Source organism: Monocercomonoides exilis, assembly GCF_001643675.1.
Source record: "Monocercomonoides exilis strain PA203 chromosome Unknown scaffold26-1319188, whole genome shotgun sequence".
In the NCBI taxonomy this organism is placed as follows: Eukaryota; Preaxostyla; order Oxymonadida; family Polymastigidae; genus Monocercomonoides; species Monocercomonoides exilis.
This window is the reverse complement of record NW_027150571.1, coordinates 140,973-162,367: the sequence shown is the minus strand read 5'-3', so window position 1 is coordinate 162,367 and position 21,395 is coordinate 140,973. Positions and strand designations below refer to the sequence as shown.

The following is a 21,395-nucleotide window of genomic DNA, read 5'->3' as shown; positions in this document are numbered from 1 at the left end:
TTTATTGAATTCATGATTCAACATACTTCCATACAACAACCAGTGATGATTTTTCTATCATTGAGCACAATCACATGTTGAATCATTGACAAAAGCCAATGGAAAGAGAAACATTTGATAATAATGATAATATTCATGTTTTATTGTTTTGTTGTTTTGTTGTTTTGTTGTTTAAATGTTTGTTTGTTGTTCAATAAATAAATTGATAGATGCACAAAACAAATTGAAATGATTGAATGTTTGAAAAGCATTTGTGTCAATTTAACATATATTTGTTTAATGTTTTGTTCGATGTGTGAAGTGTGTGGACAAACTGCCAGTGGACAGCAACTTCTTATGGAAACACACACGTATTCGTCAATGACACAGCAAAAGGCACAGTAATATGTGTGGGCTGTCATAGTGTCAAAGTAATCTCCACTTCACTTTCCTTCCACTCTTCAAAATGAACACCTTGCTGAATGTTTGAATGTGTTTGTGAGGATCAACCAAACATTTGTCGATGAAGATCTGTTCTTGTTCCATGTTCCATGTTCCATGTTCCATTCCACATGTGAAATGGCAGAGATGGGCTTGGAATGGATACAGATGGAATGATTGCAGGAAAGGAAATGGACCATCATTGATGGACTTTGTTGTTGTAATGTATTTTGAATTGGAGAAAGAATAATAAATGACTTTTAGTCTCACTCTTGAAACAAAAGAACATGATGAGGTCAAGATGTTGTCCATGGAAAGGAAGCCAAGAAAATGTATGTCTGAGTTTATTCTGTCAATAAAAATAATTTCTATAATTATTCAAATTTTTGTTTTTGAAACATGTTTTCAGTTTTCATGTATATTTATCAAACAACAGAGGGATACAGCGAAACAAGAAACAGAAGAAGAAGGATTGTTGGTTTGATATGATTTGTTTGGGAGTTGTGAATGGAGGGTTTTTGATTCATTATGATGTGACAGATCTTCCTATTATTTCTTATGAGAAAACACAACAAGAACTTTCCATCAGCAAAATCAAAGAGATCATCCGATATCATTTGATATCATCAGGAACATTGTATCTTTTGTTCACTTTGTCCATGAGCTTGATTGGGAGTTTTTGAAAAGTGGATGAAGATATGGTGATAGTTTTGAAGAAACAAGAGTGGATGAGAACCACTTTACAAGAGATGGAGCAAATGAGATGGAAAAGCTGTCAAGATTTGTAGATCTTTGATTGAATTGAGAAAAGAACATCAATTGAAAATGTTTCTGACATTTGTATTTTTACAAGTTGTGCTTTCCATATATTCTGAAAATGTGAAAGAAGTGTTTGTTAAAAGTGGAGGAAACGGAACAAATGGAACATCAAATGACCCTATCGGAAAGATAAGTGATGCATATCAAAAGCTTAATGATACAAGTGCTGAACAATTGAACATAACAATTATAAAGCAAGAAAATAATACATCTGCATTAGTAGCAGGAGTGAATACATTTGATAAAAACGTTTCATTAATGATCCAAGGAAAACAAAATGAAAGTGCAAATGGGACTCCTGAGTTAGTGGAAATAAACTGTATATATCTTGCTGATGTAAATAATGAAAATGAAAACAAGGATCTGTTCACTTGCAAGCAAAATGTGACATTCAAGTATCTGAAGTTTATATATCCAATTTCACTTGGAAATGCATCTAATGATGGAAGCACATTGGCTATTATTCGATTGGTTAAAAATGAAGATGTGTCAATTCCAGTGTCATCTGATCTTTCATCCATGATAACAAATACAAATAAACTATCACCTAATCTGACAATTAGCACTTGCCAATTTGTTCGTCCAACAGAAACAGAAACAGCCAATATTCATCTGGTGAAAGTGGATGAAGGTGAATTCAACATGGAGGCAGTATCTTTCAGTGATGATAACAACACTGCTAAGTTTTCAACCACTCCGTTTTTGTTTGACAAAGCAACAAAAGTCACATTGATTGCATCGACATTGAATAACATAGAGTCGAGTGCAAGTGCAGTGGTGAAGATTGGGGGAAATAATAGTGAAACAGCTATTACAGTGAATGTCCATGGGTGTACATTTGCCAATTGCATATCAACAGAAAATGGAACTAATGCCACAAGTGGAGCATTGTATGTTGAAAGTAATGGAACAGATAGCACATTTAATATTTCAGAAAGTAAGCGATATTCAAATGCAAAAACAACATTTACTTCGTGTGAATGTGCCAATGGGAAATCAGGTGGGATATATCTGAAGATGCCAAAAATTGATAGTGCAGATAATCTGATATGGTCTGAGGAAGATAAATTGACAGTTAGAGGGTGCAAAGCTGGTTCAGATAAACAGACGTTTTTGTATTTGGAAGTGCCTGATGACAAGTTACAGGATATTGCCGAAGAGATGAAAAAGAAATTTGCCAAAAACTATGTGGAAGGAACAAATGACTGGTTTGTTGCAGCTAAGGGAACGAAGAGTGAAGATATTGATTTCACTGCGAAATATTTTGATCCACATGAGGCATATGTTAAAAGTGGAGGAAGTGATGACGCAGCAGATGGAACAAAAGAAAAACCATTTAAAACAATAAAAAAAGCTTATGATTTATTGGATAAATCAAAAGGTCCAGGAGAATTTTCCATAAAAATAATGAAAAAAGGAGAAGAATCTGGACAAGAAGTTCTTAAAGCAGAAGCTGTGACATTCTCAAAAGAGACAGGTATTACGATAGAAGGAGTGGTGGAAGCAGAGGAAACTGGAAATGAAGCTGATACGAAAGTTGAGATAGATTGTAGCAATATTTCTGAAAGCGATTTATTCACCTGTCAAAAAACAGTGACATTCAAGAATTTGGTGTTTGATTTCAAATCAGCATCTGGACAAGTAACAGATCAATCTGAAGGAAATGAAGGAACTTATGCCTTGATTCATGCTGATTCAGTATCAACATCACTAACAATTGACACTTGTGATTTTAAGCAAACAACACAAACAAATACACGTGGGATGCTTACAAATACAGGGGAAGAAATAAAAATCCATCTTGTGAAAGTGAGTGCAGGGACATTGACAATGAACAAGGTCGAATGCACTTCTGAGAACGAAGTGAAATTTTCAGCAATACCATTTTTGGTTGATGGAACAACAACAGCAGTGACAGCTGTTTCATTGACATCATTGAATCTGAAGAAGATCACATCAAAGGGAAGTGCTGTTATGAAAATTGTTGGCAAAACAGACACAGCTCTTTCAGTGAATTTGGACACATGCTCATTCACAGAATGCAAATCGGAAGATACAACAACAGATTCATGTGGAGCACTTTATGTGAAGAGCGAACATGCAGAAAGCACATTCTCCATTGGAAACACTGGGAAAACAACATTTGAAAAATGCACATGTACAAAGGGGAAATCAGGAGCAATATGTCTGGAGATGAAAAATGCAACAAAAGCAGATGAACTGACATGGCCAGAAACAGGAACCAATTTAGTATTCACAGGGTGCAAGGCAGGAGAGGCAGATCAAAAATCAAATGCTGAAAAGAACACAGGATTATATTTGGATGTGCCAGTCAGCCTTCACAGAGACATGGCAATAGCGATGAAGAAAAGCTTTGCAGCCAACTACAAGAAAAATGAAAATAAATGCTTTGTTGTTGCAAAAGGAACAGAGGATAGCTCTGAAGTTGATTTCACAGAAGTGTATTTTGATCCGATAACAAATGTGTATGTCAGTGAAGGAGCAACAGATGATTCCAAAAATGGATTGAGCTATGACAACCCAAAGAAAAAACTGGATTCAGCATACAAATTGTTTGGAGTGGGTGTTGGAGGAGAAAACTTCAAGATCAATATCATCAAAACGAATGAATCATTCAAAGCTGCAGCTGTCACACTTGAGAAATTTTCATTGACAACGATTGTGGGTGTAACCAAAACAAATGGAGAAGAAACAGAAAAAGAAACAGAAGTGGAGATCGATTGTAATGTTAAATCAGACAATCATTTGTTCACATGCAAAAGTGAAGTTGAGTTCAGAGGAATTTCATTTTTCTATCCATTGTCATTGGATGAGCCAGAGGAATCAAATACCGATCCACATTCATTGATTGTTGCAGAGGGTGCAGATGCAAAGTTGAGTATTGTGAACTGCAAATTTGTGAGACCAGAGCCAGATGCACTCAGTAATGTTGGAGAAACAGTTGGTATCCATCTTGTGAAAGTGACAGAAGGAGAACTTATAATGAGTGGAGTTGAATGCAAGGGTGATAATGAAGTGAACTTCCAAGAATCATTGTTTGATATTGAAAGTGCTTCTTTAGTCAAATTAGATACAGTTGAGATCAACAAAGTGAGTGTGACAGATGGAGCAGCAATCAACATCCAAGATGCAGCTGAAAAAGCATCGAGTGTTCGAATAGAAGGGTTGAGCATGGATGGAGTGAAATCATCGAAGGGATTGTGTGCAGGTGTTATGATCAAGATGGTTGATGACGATTCGACAGTGGAAATGGGAAGAGAAAAGAAATGTTCATTCAAATCGTGTGAAGCAGCAAGTGGAAAGGCAGGAGCTATTCTCATTGAAGTGAAAGATGCAGTTGACAATTTGAAACTTCCGGATGTAGGCAAACTTGAGTTAGGTGACAACAAAGGGAAAGATTCATCGGTGGCATCACTGTGCATCATTGCTCCAGACTTTGATAAGTTCAGCCAACAGAAAGACTCCTTTGCATTTGCGAAGGACTACAACGACGACAACAAAGGATGGATTGTGGGGGCAACAGATGAAGAGGCTGCTCCTGAAGATGTGTATGAGAAATACCTGAAGGAGAAGAAAGATGAGCCAGAACCAGAAAAGAAGAAGATGATGAGTGCAGGGACTGTGGTTGCTATTGTTGTTCCTATTGTGGTTGTGGTGGTAGTGGTGGTTGTTGTGATTATTGCAATTGTTGTAGTCAGGAAGAGAAGATCTCGGAACAACTGAAAAATAAATGGATGAGTGCAGTCAGTGATTGTTGTTGATGCATATTGACAAAGAAAAGTGACACTCTTATTATTATTATTTTTATTTTTTCTATTTTGATTTTATTCATAAGTAATACCAGTAATGCTTCTATTTTGTATTTTTATTGATATAGTTGTTTGTTTTCATCAAATGAGCTATATTGACTATTTTTCCTTTTTTTGTTTTTAAATATTTTTGTTGTACAACACTATTAACTATTATTCATCATCAAGGCTATTATGTCAGTAGTTTATAGGGACCCAAAAAATTAATCGGAACCTAAATTTTCTGGCTCTCCAAAGCACTTTTAGAAAAAAATTAAATGACAGGAAACCTTCAAAATACTTTTTATTATTATTCCTGTAAATATTTAGGGTCATAATTTTTCAATTTTTGTGAAAAGAACTGGAATTTTTAGTTTTATTTTTAAGATCAAAGACTTGCTCATATCTCAACAAGTTTTTTGTTCTGAGGATTTTGAGTGTTGTAATTGGTATTAAATCTGTCATTTTTATGTTTTTGGTTATTTATTGTTGTCAAACACTTCGTTTTTATTATTGTTTTTTCTGTTTATCGACATTTCAAAAAAATGAGAAAAAAATGAAATTTGAGATTGTATTATATTTTTATGTTGAAAAATCGTTGGAAAAATGAATATTATGATCATCACAAAAATTTGAAATGAAAGAATGTGATTTGAATAAAAGGAAATAAAAATACACAAAAACAAATCTTTAAGAATAATAATCACGACCATAAAAAATGAAAAATTTTCATCCTTTTCTATCCCTTTGTTTATTGATAATTTTTATATTTCCGCTTTAAAAATAATGAAATATCTCGTAAGAACACATGAATTCTCTATTTTGTCAAAAAATTATGAAATGGAAAAAACAATAATAAAAACGAAGTGTTTGACAACAATAAATAACCAAAAACATAAAAATGACAGATTTAATACCAATTACAACACTCAAAATCCTCAGAACAAAAAACTTGTTGAGATATGAGCAAGTCTTTGATCTTAAAAATAAAACTAAAAATTCCAGTTCTTTTCACAAAAATTGAAAAATTATGACCCTAAATATTTACAGGAATAATAATAAAAAGTATTTTGAAGGTTTCCTGTCATTTAATTTTTTTCTAAAAGTATTCTCGTGAAATTGATAATTTAGTACCAGATTTAAATATTCATTTTTTAATAAAATGTGACTCGCATCCTTCTCTTATGTTTTGAGAGAAATACTTAATTGGGAAGACGTGAAGCATCAAAAGGATTAAGTAGATTTAGAGATCTCCGTTTTTCAACTTTTTTTCTAGTAACTCTTGCTTTGCTTGTGATCTTGTTCTTATTATGAACTGAACGGATTTTTCTTGTTTGACTTCTTGTTCGATCTTTCTTTCACTCTGGTTCTTCACTTTTGGTTCTTCGATGTTGTTGTCTTCTGGCTCCTCGATTCGGCTTGGCTTAAGACAACCCGTTGTTGAATTCCAAACAGCTTTTCTCTGATTGCTGCAAAATCTGCTGTTTCTCCATTTCATCTTCAATCTTCGTACTCGCTTTGTCATGTGTAAAGATTCTGAATCTCCACTTCAATCCACTTCCTCATGTTCGTTGTCAACTGTGGTTGAGTCATCGCCGTCATTTCTGCTTGCATAACTTTCTTCTGAGATTCTCAAGTTCACTAAATGTGGATCAGCTGAGTCACTTTGTGTTTCACTTTGAACGTTGATTTTGGTTGATTGAACTGCAACAGCTCTTGTGCAAGAGGAAGAAATATCTTATTGAAAATAGGAGTATGTTATCGTATCACTTCGCGGAGACAGCCTTGCGAACTTGGCAACTTGTGCTATGGGCATTCCAGACATCGTTAAGGCAGATATTGAAGCGTGCTTTAGTGATCAAGGTCCGAAACATTCTGGAATGCCTGATTTGTGAATGATTTCAGATGCAAGTTTTTTCAGGGATCTTGAAGACAGGGGCTTTTTTGTAATTTCGTTCAGAAATAAGTGATCAGAATTTGTTTGTATCTTTTCCACTCTAGACCACAATTCCTTCACAGCTGATGCAGGGCAAATCAGTGGTGTTTCTCGGAGGAATGGGATGATGATATCCGTTCTTTCCGTTCCGGTCTTCAGTGAGGTGTCAAGGGCAATTGAGTCCTCTTTTATTGTGTAATGTTTGAGACTTATTCGCTCGAGTTCAGTGAAGCGTCATGCAAAAAAAAGGATACATAGGCAGATTGTTTTCTTCATGAGTGTGTCATTATCCAGATATTTGTTTTCACCTAAGGTTGCTATGTAGTCCAAAAGAACTCTTGGATTCCAAATCGGAGTCTTGTTTTTCTTCTTTCTTCTTTCTAGTCTTTGGGAGGATCGGAAATAAATCTTCATTAATGGATAATCTGCTAACTGCTTTTCAAATAACAGTTGAAATACAAGAGAGATTGCTGAACGTGTTTTGCATAGCGAAGACCATTTTTGTCTCTTATCGTGAAGTCCAAAAAAGATATCTAAACATATAATTACCCAGTCAAACCAATCACTTGGAGGTGGACCATAGTTGCATTCAGCCCACTCTTCTCCGAAAGGAGCGAAACTTAGTAAATATTAGTTCCATGTTGATGGCGAAAAGATGGATTCGCACAGATTGACCATATCGATGGAAAATCCTATTATGTGGTGGATGGCTTTGATCCAAACTTCTCCTTTTGATGCTAAGGATTTATCAAAATAGCACGAAGTTTCGGCAAGAAATAATTTCATCGACTGCAGAATATATACATCTTTCACACATTTTTGTCGATTGCTAATTATTTTATTTCATAAAAAAATGAAGTTATTAAACGAAGAAGTGAATTCGAAATAATTTTGAACTTAGAAAATACAAAAAAATAATGGGAGTGGTCCCTTTTCATTACTTTTCAATATACCTATTTCAAAATTCCATTCGATGGAATTGAGAGGAAACATTTGGCAGAGCTTTATAATTTGTTTCAAGATGAACTGAAGACAATCAGATGGCTGCAGAACATATATTTTATTCATTCATTTATGTTTTGTTGGAAATGCAAAAAATACATGAATTTCCAACTTGAAAGAGGAAATTACTACAATTTTAGGTGCAAACACTGTAAAAAAATCATTAAGAAGCAACACTGTTTTTGAAAAAATTAAGTTACCATTACGGAAGATTAGCGTTATTGCTTTTTTGTTTTTGGCTTCATTTGGAACAGCTTAAAGCAGCAATTTTGGCATCAGTGAATGTCTTCACAATTGTAAGACTTTATTCTTTATTTCGGAAAGCAATTGTTCTTCATCAACAGCAACATAAATTCAAAATTGGAGGAGAAAATAAAACGATTGAAATCGTTGAAGCTGCTTTTTATCGAAGAAAGTTCAAAGTTGGAAGAAGAAAGCCATTATTATGGATTGTTGGGGGTGTCGAAAGGCCTGAAACAGCAAAAGGAAGAAGCAATATGTTTTTATCAATTGTTCCAAATCGAACAAAACCTGTGTTGCAATCTCTCATTGAATCAGCTGTTAAAAAAAACACAACAAATAATACTAACTGTTGGAAAGTGTATAGTTCATTAAACACGCTTGGTTTTATCCATCGAACTGTTAATCACAAAAATCACTTTGTTGATTCATTAACAAAGTGTCACACAAACAGGATCGAACGGTCACGGTCACTTTTAAAGCATTTTCTTCTTCGACATAAGGTCCAAAGGTGCATAGATGAAAATTGTACCACTTTCAGTTTGAATTTTTTAGAAAATTCGAATATCATAGCGTTAATCTACATAATTTAACAAAGCTATTCAAGGAGGGAAATTGCGAAATTCGATCATGAAAATTTACTCGATTTTTATGATTGATCAAAAATCCCATAATTTATTTTTTCATTTATGATCAAAAACATTATTTATATTTAAATTTCTGAGAATGTTAAAATTTGTTTATTCTAATAAATATAGTTTGTGGAAACGCCAGTTAAGTTGAAAACAATTTTAATGATATAAATACAACAACGAAAGCTATGTTGCAGTGCAGATCATTATAATAAGGAGAGGATTTCATGTAATTAAAGTTGACAAACAAAACAAGACAGATATTCATTTTTTCACAAAAGGAACAAATACTTTGTTACAATTGCAATTGCTGTCGAAATGGTATAAGTATGATGATGCATCTGGCTGATGGCTCTCACGAATTCTCGATCGTGTCTGTGGATTTACAGGGTGTTCTGCTTCATTGGGAGGGAATTATGTGTTTGTGAATGGGAGCAATTCAGCGAGCTGGGGAATAAGCTCCTCAACGCTGAATGTCCAACATGACAGTTCAAAATACGATGAGCTGGTGGGATATGATCGGAGTGACACAACAATGGGGCTGTTCCCACTGAATGTGTATTTGGATTCATATCCAGATACAACACATGTGGGGAAGGTGAAGGATGGGCTGGGTGGATACGACTCGTGGTTCTGTGGGTTTGATTATTATCCGTGTGCTACCATCACACATGCAGCGCAGGTGAGATATCCAGGCACAAACAAGAAGATCGAATTGGATTCAGGATATGAGCTTGCTGAGGCAGTTGGAATGACAGATGGCTGTGAATGGGAGATTTCATGTGCGACAAAAGTGATGGAAATGGGAGTGAAAGCACCAGAGAATTCTGAGTCATCTTGTCTGATTGAGGTGTTGAGCAAATGTTCAGTGAGGAACATCAAGTTGTGTATTCCATCTGCTCTGTCTGGTGCAGCATCATCATCTCTGATTTCGTCCAACTCCACACTCCTCACACTCACTGACTGTTCTGTTGTTTGTTCATCTGATAATTCAATTGGATTCAGTTTTGTGAATGTGATTGGGGGAAAAGTGAAAGTGGAGGGATTGGTGATCACAGAGACATTGTGATTTGTAGAACATTCACTGATTGAGTTTGGTGAAGGGGTGGAATCAGTTGTGTTTTGTGGGTGTGAGGTGAACAACATTGAGAAGAGAAGTGGAGATGGGGGATGGGTGAGTGGAGTGGTTGGGGCAGAAGGGGATGAGGGGAAGAATGGGATAATTGTGATTGAATCGTGTGTTGTGAAGGGGTGCAGGTGTGTTTGTGGAAGAGGAGGAGGGATGAGTGTTGTTGTGAAGGGGGAAGGGAGTGTTGTTGTGAATGGGAGTTGTGTGATTGATGGGTGCGAGGCGAAGGGTTCAGGGGAGAGTTCAGATGGGAGAAGGGAAGGGAGAGGGGGAGGGATGATGATTGTGATGGAGAGCAGGGATGGTTCAATGAAAATGGAATCTGGAAGAGAGGGTTTGTTTGTGTTTGGGGAGAATAACAAAGCTTCATATGGGAAGGATATGTTTGTTGAATGTGGTGGAGGAGTGTTGTTGGAGTGGAAAGTGAATGGAAGTTCATATGCATTTTTTGACTCAAGTTTTATTCCCTCTGATATTGTGAAGTTGTGTGGGAGTGAGGATGGGAGAGAAGGGGAAGTGATTCCGCTGTTTGTGTATTTGTGTTCAATTGGCTCAAAGCTGAGAGTTGATGGGAGAGGAGAGAGGGCGCTGGATCAGAGCCATTGTGGGTTTGAGGAGTTTGGGTGTTTGACGATTGATTATTGTGTTGGGAAGAGAGCGAGCATCAATGTTCATGAAATTGAAGTTGCCTCAGAATCATGGATGAAGAATGAGATGAAAGTTGTTTCATTTGAGGTGAGTGTGTGTGGGAAAGAAGAAGGGATGAGGGTGATTGTGAGGGATGAAGGATCGATAACCCAGAATAACCTTATTGAATGTTCAAAATCATTTGAGATGAGATATTTGTCATTTGTGCTGAATAAAGAGATGAATGGGAAGAGAAATGCATTTATCCACTCCTCCTCATTGTCATCAACCATCACAATGACCAGCTGTTCAGTCACATTTGGAAATGATGAAATGATTGGATACAATGTGATTTGTATTGATGGAGGAGGGTTGGTTGTGAATGGGTTTGTGATGGAAGGGGGAGTGAGAATGAGTGGGAAATCACCAATTGTTGTTTCGAATGGAGCTCAATTGGAGATTGTGAACAGCCGAATGAGTGGAGTGGAAGTTGTTGGTGGGAGTGGAGGAGGAGGGGGAGGATGTTTGAATGTGGAGATGGGTGTGAATGGGAATGTGAATATTGAAGAAAGCAATTTGTCATCAGTGTGTTCAGGGGGGAGTGGGATGAAAGGGGGAGGGATGAAGATATCAGTGGGGAAGGGAGGGAGTTTGGAGATGAAAGGAGTGAAATTATCGGGATGTGTTGTGCCAACAAGTGAGATTGTGAGCGGAGGGAGAGGAATGGGAGGAGGGATGTTTGTGAAGCTGGCAGATGAGATGGGAACATTTGTGATGGAAGGGGTGATGTTTGAGGGATGCAATGCATGGAAAGGGAAGAATGTGTTTGTGTCAGGATGGGATCTGAGTGAGATTGCGAATGAGGAGCACCTGAAATGGGAGATAAAGGAAGAGGAGTTGGGGTCATTGGATGAATTGTGTGGATGGGAGAGGAAGACAACAGGAGAGGAGGGGTTTGTGATTCCACTGGTTGTGTATTTGTGGAGGAATAGGAGTGGGGATGGGTTTGTTTCAGTTGAGAAAGGAGGAGACTTCAGTGGGTGTGGGTATTCCGAGGCACCATGCTCATCGATTGACCACTTGATATCACTTCGATATCCAACACTTGGAGAAGGGGAAACACATATTTCCATTGTGGGATCAGGGTTGCTGAGTCATTCCATTTCATTTTCTTCTTCATTTTCATCTTCAATTTCTTCATCAATATCAGAGTCACAAAAAGTTGTGATTGAAGGGACAAAGAAAGGGACAGGAGTGACGATCAGTGATGAAGATGAGAATGATTTGTCTGATGGTTCAATGATATCGTCGAATGTGAGTCTGTCATTTGTGAATGTGTCATTCACCAAGCCAGCCGTCACAACCCATCATGAAGTGTCGATTGAATCCTCTGGAGCAAACACATTATTGTCAGTTTCAGATTGTTCATTTGGGCCAGGGAGGGGGGTGGCAGAGAGTTTTGGATATTGTGTGATGAGAGTGAATGGGGGGAGTGTTGTGATTGAGAGGAGCTCGTTGAGTTTGATTTCAGAGTTGAAAGGGTTGATTGCGTTCAGCCCAAGTGCAGGTGAGGTGACTGTTCAGAATGTGAACATTTCATTTGCAGATGTGACAGAAAGAAGCCTGATTTCGATGATGGAAGATGAAAACCAGAAGAATGGAGAAAAGAAGGGTTTTTAAAATGGGAACAGACCAGTTCTGAGGGTTGTTGGATGTTCATTTGCGAACATCACAAAAGAAGGGATTGGAGCGAGTGTTGTTGATGTGGGATCATTTGAGGATGGAGTGGAGTGTGTGGTGGATGAGTGTTCGATGTCGAGTTGCAAGAGTGGTTTGAGTGATGAAGGAGGGGGGATGAGAGTGGTGCTGAAGAGTGGGGAGTCGGTGTTGAAAGTGAATGGTAGCTCATTTTCGATGTGCAAGTGCTCGAGTGAGACAGGGTGTGGAGGAGGGCTGTTTATTGATAAATCTGACCCACATGCGAATTATGGAAATGAGAGTCAGATTCTGCCTCTGAATTTCAAGATTGTGAACATCCTGTTTGTGATGAATGAGGCACATGTGGGGAAAGACGTGTTTGTCAGATGCCACTCGATTGCTCATCAGATCAACGAAACACTGTTTGCACTGAACTACAATCAGGAGTCACTGAACTCGAACAACTCGATCTGTGGGAGGGATGGTTGGAGCGAGGGAGATGTTGATCTGATCCCGCTGATCACATTCTATTATTCGGCACAGGTGTTTGTGAGTGGGAGAGGGAGTGATGGGAGGGGATGTGGGGCACAGAGCAACCCTTGTTCCAGCATCAACTGTGGGGTTGAGCACATTCAGGAAGGGGTGATGAATGGGATTCTGATTGATGGGGAAGGGTTTGTGAGGAAGGAGTGTGTGATTGGAGACCTGGTTGTGAACTCATGGAAAAAGACACAGGGGATTGTTTGGTTGAACTGCAAGATTGAAAAATTAGCTGAGAAGGATTGTGTGATGGAGTTTGTGAATGTATGTTCAGTGGAGAGGTGCTCATTCCAGTTTGAAGATGGATTTGAGTTGACTCACAATTGTCTCATAAAAGTGAAGAATGGTTCAATGGAGATCCAAAAATGTGAATTCTTCTCTTCTTCAACAACAACAGCTGAGGCCTTGAAGTTGAACAGTTCAATTGTGAGTGTGGAAAGTGGAGAGCTGAAGATATCGGAGACAACATTCAGGGATATTCATTCAACAAGATCAGTGCTTTCATTCTGTGAAGAATCGGATGTGACAATTGTTGAAACAAGAATATCGAACATTGAATGTGAGGGAGATGTTGTGAGCATTGGAGGGAAAGCGAAAGTGGAGATGAAAGAGATGGGAGTTGAGAATGTGAATGTGATGTCAAAGGGGTGTGTGATTGGGATGGAAGATGCTGAGCAAGGGGTGAGTGTGTTGAACAGCTCATTCGGAAAGTGTGAGAATTCGGTTGATAAGGGAAGAATGATGCAGATCAGGAATTCCAAGAATGTGAGGGTTGAGGCATGTGTGTTTGATGGAGAAATAAAAGATGAAATTGTAAATGAAGAAAACAAGATAAAAGAGGGATTATGCAAATGGAATGGGTCATTGGTTGATGTTGAGAAGAGCAATGTGGAGATGAGGGAAACAACGATTATGAAGAGCAGGGGAGGTGGGTTGTGGGTGAGTGGAGGGAGTGTGAAGATTGAGAAAGGAGAATTTGAGAACAACAACCCATCGATTGAGGGATATCCATCAGCCAGAAGGAATGTGATTTGTGAAGGGAACGGGGAGTTGAATGTTGTGAGTGTGAAAGGGGGAGATGGGTTGAAAGATAACTCATCATTGTGGATATTGGATGAGGGTTGCGAATTGGGAGGGATAGCAACTGAAAGAGGATCATCATTTTTCATCCCCATTTTGGAAGAGGTGAAGAATATTTCTCAGCCAAATGGGGATGTGGAGTTGATGATTGTGGGAAAGCTGCTTCTGCCATGTGATTTGTCAGTGAAGATGAGCATGAAAAATGGGGAAGAAGAGGAGATTGTGAGAAAGGGGATTGAAGAAGATGGGTTTGTGTCAGAGAATGAGATTCACACATTTATTTCATGTTCTGAATTGGAGAAAGTGAGAGAAGAGTCAGAAGTGAGTGTGTGGATTGTGTTTGGGAAAGGAGATTCAACTTCATCAACAGAGCGATTTATTGTGAAGAACAGGAGTGAAAGTGTTGGAAAAGGAGATGAAAGAATTGTTGAAGGAGGGAAAGAAGGAAAATCCTATTGGTTGTTAATTGTGATTGTGCTTGTTGTTATTCTTGTGATTGTTCTGATTGTATCTGTTGTTTTGGCTGTTCGATGGAGAAAGGCAAAGAATGAAGCGAAAGATCTGAGAGAGATTGTGAATGATAATATCAGAAAAGATCCGAAGCTGATTGAAATGGTGACGATGGAAATGTCGCCTGAGGAGCAGTGGAGGAGTGCAGAGAAAGAGGCAGAGAAGAAGAACGATGAAAGGATCAAGAAGAGGGAATATGCGAAAAGCCTTCAGCATTCAGAATCATCAGAACACTTGCTGGCTGAAAGTGGATCGACTGAATACATCCTGGGGAGAGATTCAGACAAAATCCCTGATTGGGCATTGGAGAAGGTGGATGAAAAAGAAGAGGAAACAAGAAAGAGATCACCATCACCATCCATTTCATCCACTTCAACAACTGATTCTGATTCGACTTTTGTTCAGAGAGAGGATCTTTGTCCAACCACCTCATCGATGTCGAATCTGGTGGATGCAATGGCATGTTCGTCTCCTTATGAGAAATTGATAGTGGATCTGAGGGATTCGCTGTTCATGCTACTCCATGGAAGGAATAAGACAAAAGAGATGGCAATTGGGACTCTTCAGGAGAGGGAGCAAACAGCTGCCCAGATCCTGTTCTGGGTGGCTAATCTGGCACTCCACTCCTTTGATGAGATGGAAAATGGATTATCTTCTCTTTCCACTCTGAGTCCTTACATTGTACTGTTTTCAGAACACATGGTGATCTGCATCGTGATGCATTCAGACTTCTCTTCTGATAATAGATCAGATTCATCATCCATCTCGTCATCGTCTGTTGTGACATCTGCCAGTGATGATGATGATGATAGTGACTCCCTTCCTTCATCAGCATTTGAGGATGAGGATGACAACAGGAAGGAATACCTGAGGTGGAAGGCTCCAAAGTTGCTGATGAACAAGAAGATGGGGGCAATAAAAGAATCTGTTTCATTCTCGATTGGGATGATGCTGTGGGAGTGCCTGACACTGGAGATCCCGTTTGGAGAGAACGATGCTGTGATTGCTGGGGACAAGATTGAAAAAGGAGAAAGGCCAGATATGATTAAGATTGAAAGAAGTTCAATGAAAGAGATTGAGAAATCATGTGTGCAGCATTATTCTGAAGGAAGATTGAGCTTGAAGGATCAAAAGAGAGAATTTATTGTTCATTTTATAAAAGGGATGACAATTCTTACTGTATCAGATGCAATTAGCTTGGAGGAAATAGCAAATTAAAGCAAAAAAAAGCGGAAGCGTGCAAAACGGATTCATGGAATACGCATGAGATGTTCAACCCGAGACATCTTGAAATAATTTATTAGAGAAGTTAAGAATATTAGAAGTTTTTCAATCAGTTGAAGGATTATAACTATTTTTGCTGGAATGATCAGTTTTGCTCAAGAAAAGATGGAAGATAGATATTTTTGAAAATCGATGAGGAAGTCAGTATTCATGTGACTTCAAAAATTGTTTACATATATTTTTGCAGGGAGATGCTGTTCGTGAAATTGTAAATAAGAGAATGTTCACAGTTTTTGTTTGCAAATGCATCATATAGTAAAATAAATTCAACTTAAACATTAAAAAATGTTTATTTATGAACTTATTTAGATGTGAAGCAAAAAACAATAATTGTCAAAATTTCAAAAAAAGATATTGCTTTTTATTCAAAAGCGTTATATGATTCATAATAAAGGAGCATGTTAATTGAAAAAAAATGAAAAAAAAAAAGCTAAAGAAAAAGTAAATTATTGAGAGTTTCCAAAGAAAGAGAGTGCCTTCTATCCCCAACAATACGTCGAAGTCGAGAAAAGAGGCGCTCACAAGAAGCTTCGCTACACGGAAATGTAACCAAGGCGAAACAAACATTCGAAAATATCGAATGAAATATACCAGATTTGCTCATTTCTGAAAACAACACAAATAAATTATTTTGCATATATGATTGATGGCAATCAAGAAAAAATGAAGAATACAAAGCTTCTAGCTTTTCCTTGAAGTTTTCCGTTTGGTTCAGAAACACTTTTGATATATAACCATGAAATCCACTTTTCATTCTTATGAACCAGTCCATATTAATTATCTCTTGGATTTTTCTTGTTTCTTTAACTTTTAACTCCAAATTTTTTTGAGTTCCAATTTCAATTTGTTCATTTGAACCGATGAAAACAACATCATCTTCATATTCTTCATTTTTCTTTTCTTCATCATCATCCAAATCATCCGTTTCATTTTTTCCTTTTTCTTCAGAACAATCTTCATTTTCTTTTCGCCTTTTGCAACGAGTGTTGTGAATAACATTTTCTTTCATTGTTAAGGAAGATGTCTCGAATTTTTCTGTATATTCATCTTCTTCAGAATCGCTATCGGCTTGCAATAGTCCAAATTCATCTTCATCTGTTTCATCTGTTTTCTCCTCATGTTTTAAAAAAGATTCTTCACATTTTGTTGAAGAGTTTTCTTCGATCATTTGAAGAAGTTGTACAATTCGAGAGTATCCTGGAAATGAGTTTTCTTTTTTTTCAAAAACTTTGGCTGTAGAAGACTGATTTGACGGAGGAATGATGGATGAGTCTTTATTTGAGTTATCATAGAGTGATGGATTAAGTGACTGAAGTGCTGAATAAAACGAATCAATTGTGAAAGGGTTAAATGAGTACGTTGACGAAGGAGAAGGCAAATCGAATGAAAATTTATTTGGAAAAATATCGCTATCAATTGGACTTCTGGACTCAAAGATTTGTTTTGAGGTTTTCGAAAATATTTTATTTTTTCGTTCATCTCGTTTTTCGAAGATATTTGTTCGAAGATCATAATCGAGAACTTGATTTGATGAAATTTGTCCTACGTTCATAGGTGAATTTGATGTTGAATTTGAAGGAGAACACGATAAAGAATTCGAAGGCGAACTTGATGAAGAATCAGAAAAAGATGAAGACGAAGGGGAGGAATCAAAAATGGATTCGAAGGACGAAGACGAAATAGAAGCGGATGGCATATGTTTTGATTGCTCAAATGTGAAAATTGGATTCCTTTTTTCAGAAGTATTTTGAATCATGTTTTGTTGAATTGTTTTTGATTCAGAGTGTTTCGTTGTTTGATCCGTTGTTTTACGACGAAAAACAAGTCCGTATTTCGCTTTCAGCCTTTTCAATTCTTGTTTGTAAAACTCAGAAAAAGAACCCATTTGATAGTTATTACTCCCTCCAGGAGTCAATGAAAAGGCCAAAGAGATCAAATTTCCCCTATCACCTGCAAAAAAAAATTAGACAAAAGGATTATAATATCACATAAACCAGATTGCCAGTTTTCTTCTGAGAATTCTTCGAGGTCATGCATCCATGAGTGGTGAGCAAATGCTTTCACCAGCAGAGGGAATACATCTCCAAACTTCGTTTCATCTTTATCGAACTGTAACTGAAGTTCTCTAAAGGGAAATAATAGTAGTTCACATTTAATCACATTTTCGAAAAAAATCAATTCCTGTAATTCAGAAAAAATATCATCATGAAAATGTTTTCTAATAAAAAAACAAATATCAAAAATGCAAAGCCATCTTGTTTCAATGAAAGAAGGGCATTTTGGTGTTGAGGGTTGCCTTCGGGAAATCACCTTCGCTTGTTTCGTAAATGAAATAATTGCATCTTTCTGTGTTCGAAAGAATTCGTTGTTGTTGAAAAAATAGGAAACAACTAAGTTTAAAAAATGGTTGCTACAATAAATAAAAATTGGTGGTGTTCCTTTGTAAAATGACAAAGATTTTGCTGTTGTGGTTACTTCTGAAAGGCTCTGAATTGCAAGCTTCTGAGGAAGGAAGCCGTCTGTGCAAAAACACCGAACTTCTCCTTGTAAATCTTTTATTTCTGTCATAATTTGGACTGCAAGTTGAGAATAATCAAAGGAAGTGTAACACGCTTTTGCTAATTTATAAAACATTGGCTTTGCACCTGGATTCAACGGAACCACAGTTACAGCTGTGTGCTTTTTGCCAGCGATAACTCCACCGTCAATCATAATACCGACTGAAAAATTGAAAATTGCAGCATCCCTTTCTTTATTTGCACCTTCCACTTCGTCATGAATTATTGCTGATAGTTTTCTGTAATTCAATGAAGGAAATATGGTTTCTGGAGAAAATGATGGATTTTGTTGAGAAATCTGTAAAAGAGAAGAAATGAAACTATTAAACTCAGATGAATAAGCGGACAAAAATGCAATGTTACAATGTCCAATTAACCTCAAAAATTGTTATTTCAATAAATCATATTGAAAATGAAATGGAACTTCTTTTAAATTTGAGTAATAAGTTGCTTGATTGAGAGGTTGATGCTGCTTCATTAATTTGACGATTGATGAATTTGTCAAAAGGGGACATTGATGATTAATTATTCGATCACATCCTTTTCTTCCGGAAACTCCACAATTAACTCCTTCTTTGCTGTTTGGACACAAATAATAAATATGTCCATCATTTTTCAATGTTCCATCATTTTTCACAGGCGTATAAGCTATCCAAACTGAATTTTTTTGAATTTCAAAGTGAACTTTTCCAATATCTTCTCCAGTGTTATTAGGATGCCTGTAAACTTTATTATAATCAAAACAAATGAAATGATATAATTTTTGATCAAAACTGGAAAAAATCAAACATTTTCCAAAATTTGTTGATTTTGAACATTCCATCTCAACAAATGAACAATCACTTTTTTTCAGCTCTTCCATTTTTTTGTTTAATGTAGCACTCTTTTGAAAAAAAAAAAAGAAATAAAATAGTTTCTGTCAAAATTTGGATTATGTTTAATTCAAACGATTTCTTTTGATTTTGCACTGTTTTGTAATTCCAAAGGCAAGCTTCTTAAAAAATCCTCATTTGTTGTTAATTGTATCATGATATCTATCAAATAATCAATTTTTCCGTTCGACCGACTGATCTGTTCGACCGACTGATCTTAGTCGAAAAAATGAATTTTTGAAACAAGTGAAATATACAAAATTATTTGTTAAAAAGGATAATAAGTAATTTTTTATGGACTAATGATAATTTTTTAATTTCGAAACCATGAAAAATCAAATTCATATTAGCAAAATATTAAAAATTAGTCACTTCCATCAAAAAAAAGAGAATCGTTGATTTGTTTGTTTTTCTATTTATTAATCAAAAAATTGAGATACCATGATAAGAAAAAACGAATTTAAAAAAATGAAAATAAAATTAATTTTTGCAGAAATATTTTTGCATTGTCGGTCTACTTGTCGAACATTTTGGAAAATGTCAGTCTGTCGCAAAGGCTTAGCCTGTCTGACCTGACAAATCATTTTTGCCTCGTCCGTCACAAAAAGAAAAAAAGAAAAAATATAAAATATAAAATAAAAAATAAAAAAGAAAAAAGAAAAAAGAAAAAAGAAAAAAAGAAAAAAAGAAAAAAAGAAAAAAAGATCATTCCGTTTCTATAATATTAAGTGAAAAAATACAAAGAAGATTTTTTACGCTAATACTGTGATATTAATTCAAAATTGGTATAATATCATATTCATCATAACTTTTTTTCCTTTTTTACTATTTTAAACAGTTGACTTCTAGCCATTTTGGGCAAACTGAAAATTTGTTTTTATTTCATTGTTTTCATGATATCGGTTAGCTTTTTTATTTTGATTTTTTTTATTGGAGACTTCTCTTTAAATGCATTCCTATGTTGAATGATAAATAGATTGAACTTTCTTGAATTTGAGAGATTTTGTCAGTAATTATCGAACTAGTGAAATTATATGAAACTCTCCTTATTGAAATTGAAAGAAAATCAAAAAGCAGCTAATATAGAGCAGTTATTCGTTTTATTATAAATAAATAATAACATATAATTTCTTATATAAAATGTTCTTTTATATCAAATTCTTTTGGAAAGGTATCTCATGTTTAGAATCAAATTATTAATCAATCTTAAATAGCTTTCAACTTTACATTTTCTTTTTTGCTTATCTTTTTCTTCTTATTCAAACATATCAACAACATATCAAACAATTTCTTCTGCTTCACATCAAAATTTACTTCATCATATTGCATTTCTTCGCATTCTGTATAAGCGTGAGAGATAAAGAGAAAAATGAAGAAGAAACGAAGATTCTTGTTTGAGCAAGAATATTTTGTTATGAAGATGAAAATGTGTTTTATGTGAGAAAGGGAAATGAAGGCAGGCAAGAAAATTTACGCAAAGCCAAAGAAGATATTTATCGTCTGGAGTTAGAGCTAAATTGACTTCATCTTTTGAGATTGGAATGACAAACATTTTGTGGAATCTTTCTGAAGCCTCATGGCTTCTGTGGTATTTTTGCCTTAATCCAACAGAATGGCAGATAACAGCAACTGCAGCATTCTCCATTTCTGAATTAATCTTTTCATATGCGTCTCATTTTATTCATCTGATTCTAGACCAGAACGATAATTCGTTCAAAATTAGCATATCTTCTTTATCTTCTCATTTCAACTCAACTTTTTAAGAAACTTTGTTCCATCTTTTTTCATCGCTCGAGAACGGCGAGCTTTCGAGGCTGCTTGATCTTTCTGGTCCGAATGTGGATGTTGTGTTTGTGTCTCCTGTGGAGCTGCCGGCAGATGTGGTGGGGTATCTGAAAAAGCTTCTTATTTCCAGTGCAGAGCAACAGTCGTCTTTTCGCTCAGCGCCTTCGTCTTCTTTGTCTGCAAAAGAATTCCGGAGGCGGAGAAGCGAAGAGAAGAAGGCAGCAGGAGATGATCAGCCATCATCTTCATCAGCGCCTGCGATTGACCCTTCGGATGCATCTGCGGTGGTGGCATCATACATATCGACCGGAGCGATGGACGATATCGAGAGGCAGCTGGGGTGTATGAAAATCAAAAGATTTCGTAACTGAAGGAGCAACACACGCTGTGGGGATATGTTGTGGCTCGACGGGCGGTGCTGTATGGGGGTGTTGTGTGATCATACGATGTGGCG

At 36.5% G+C, this 21,395-nt stretch overlaps 3 protein-coding genes across 3 annotated transcripts; all 3 read left to right on the top strand.

Annotated features, from left to right (window-relative positions):
• Positions 1–1,245: 1,245 nt before the first annotated feature.
• Positions 1,246–4,983, top strand: MONOS_17654 (uncharacterized protein; the record flags this gene model as incomplete). Its single annotated transcript, XM_067870594.1, has 1 exon — positions 1,246–4,983. The coding sequence occupies one exon, from the start codon at positions 1,246–1,248 to the stop codon at positions 4,981–4,983; it is 3,738 nt and encodes a 1,245-aa protein (XP_067726150.1).
• Positions 4,984–9,393: 4,410 nt separating this feature from the next.
• Positions 9,394–15,660, top strand: MONOS_9660 (uncharacterized protein; the record flags this gene model as incomplete). The annotated part of the gene is made up of 3 exons (XM_067880180.1): positions 9,394–9,862; positions 9,935–12,286; positions 12,353–15,660. The coding sequence occupies 3 exons, from the start codon at positions 9,394–9,396 to the stop codon at positions 15,658–15,660; spliced, it is 6,129 nt and encodes a 2,042-aa protein (XP_067726149.1).
• A 4,946-nt stretch (positions 15,661–20,606) lies between these two features.
• On the top strand, positions 20,607–21,312 carry MONOS_9659 (uncharacterized protein; the record flags this gene model as incomplete). The annotated part of the gene is made up of 2 exons (XM_067880178.1): positions 20,607–20,661; positions 20,921–21,312. The coding sequence occupies 2 exons, from the start codon at positions 20,607–20,609 to the stop codon at positions 21,310–21,312; spliced, it is 447 nt and encodes a 148-aa protein (XP_067726148.1).
• Between the last annotated feature and the right edge of the window lie 83 nt (positions 21,313–21,395).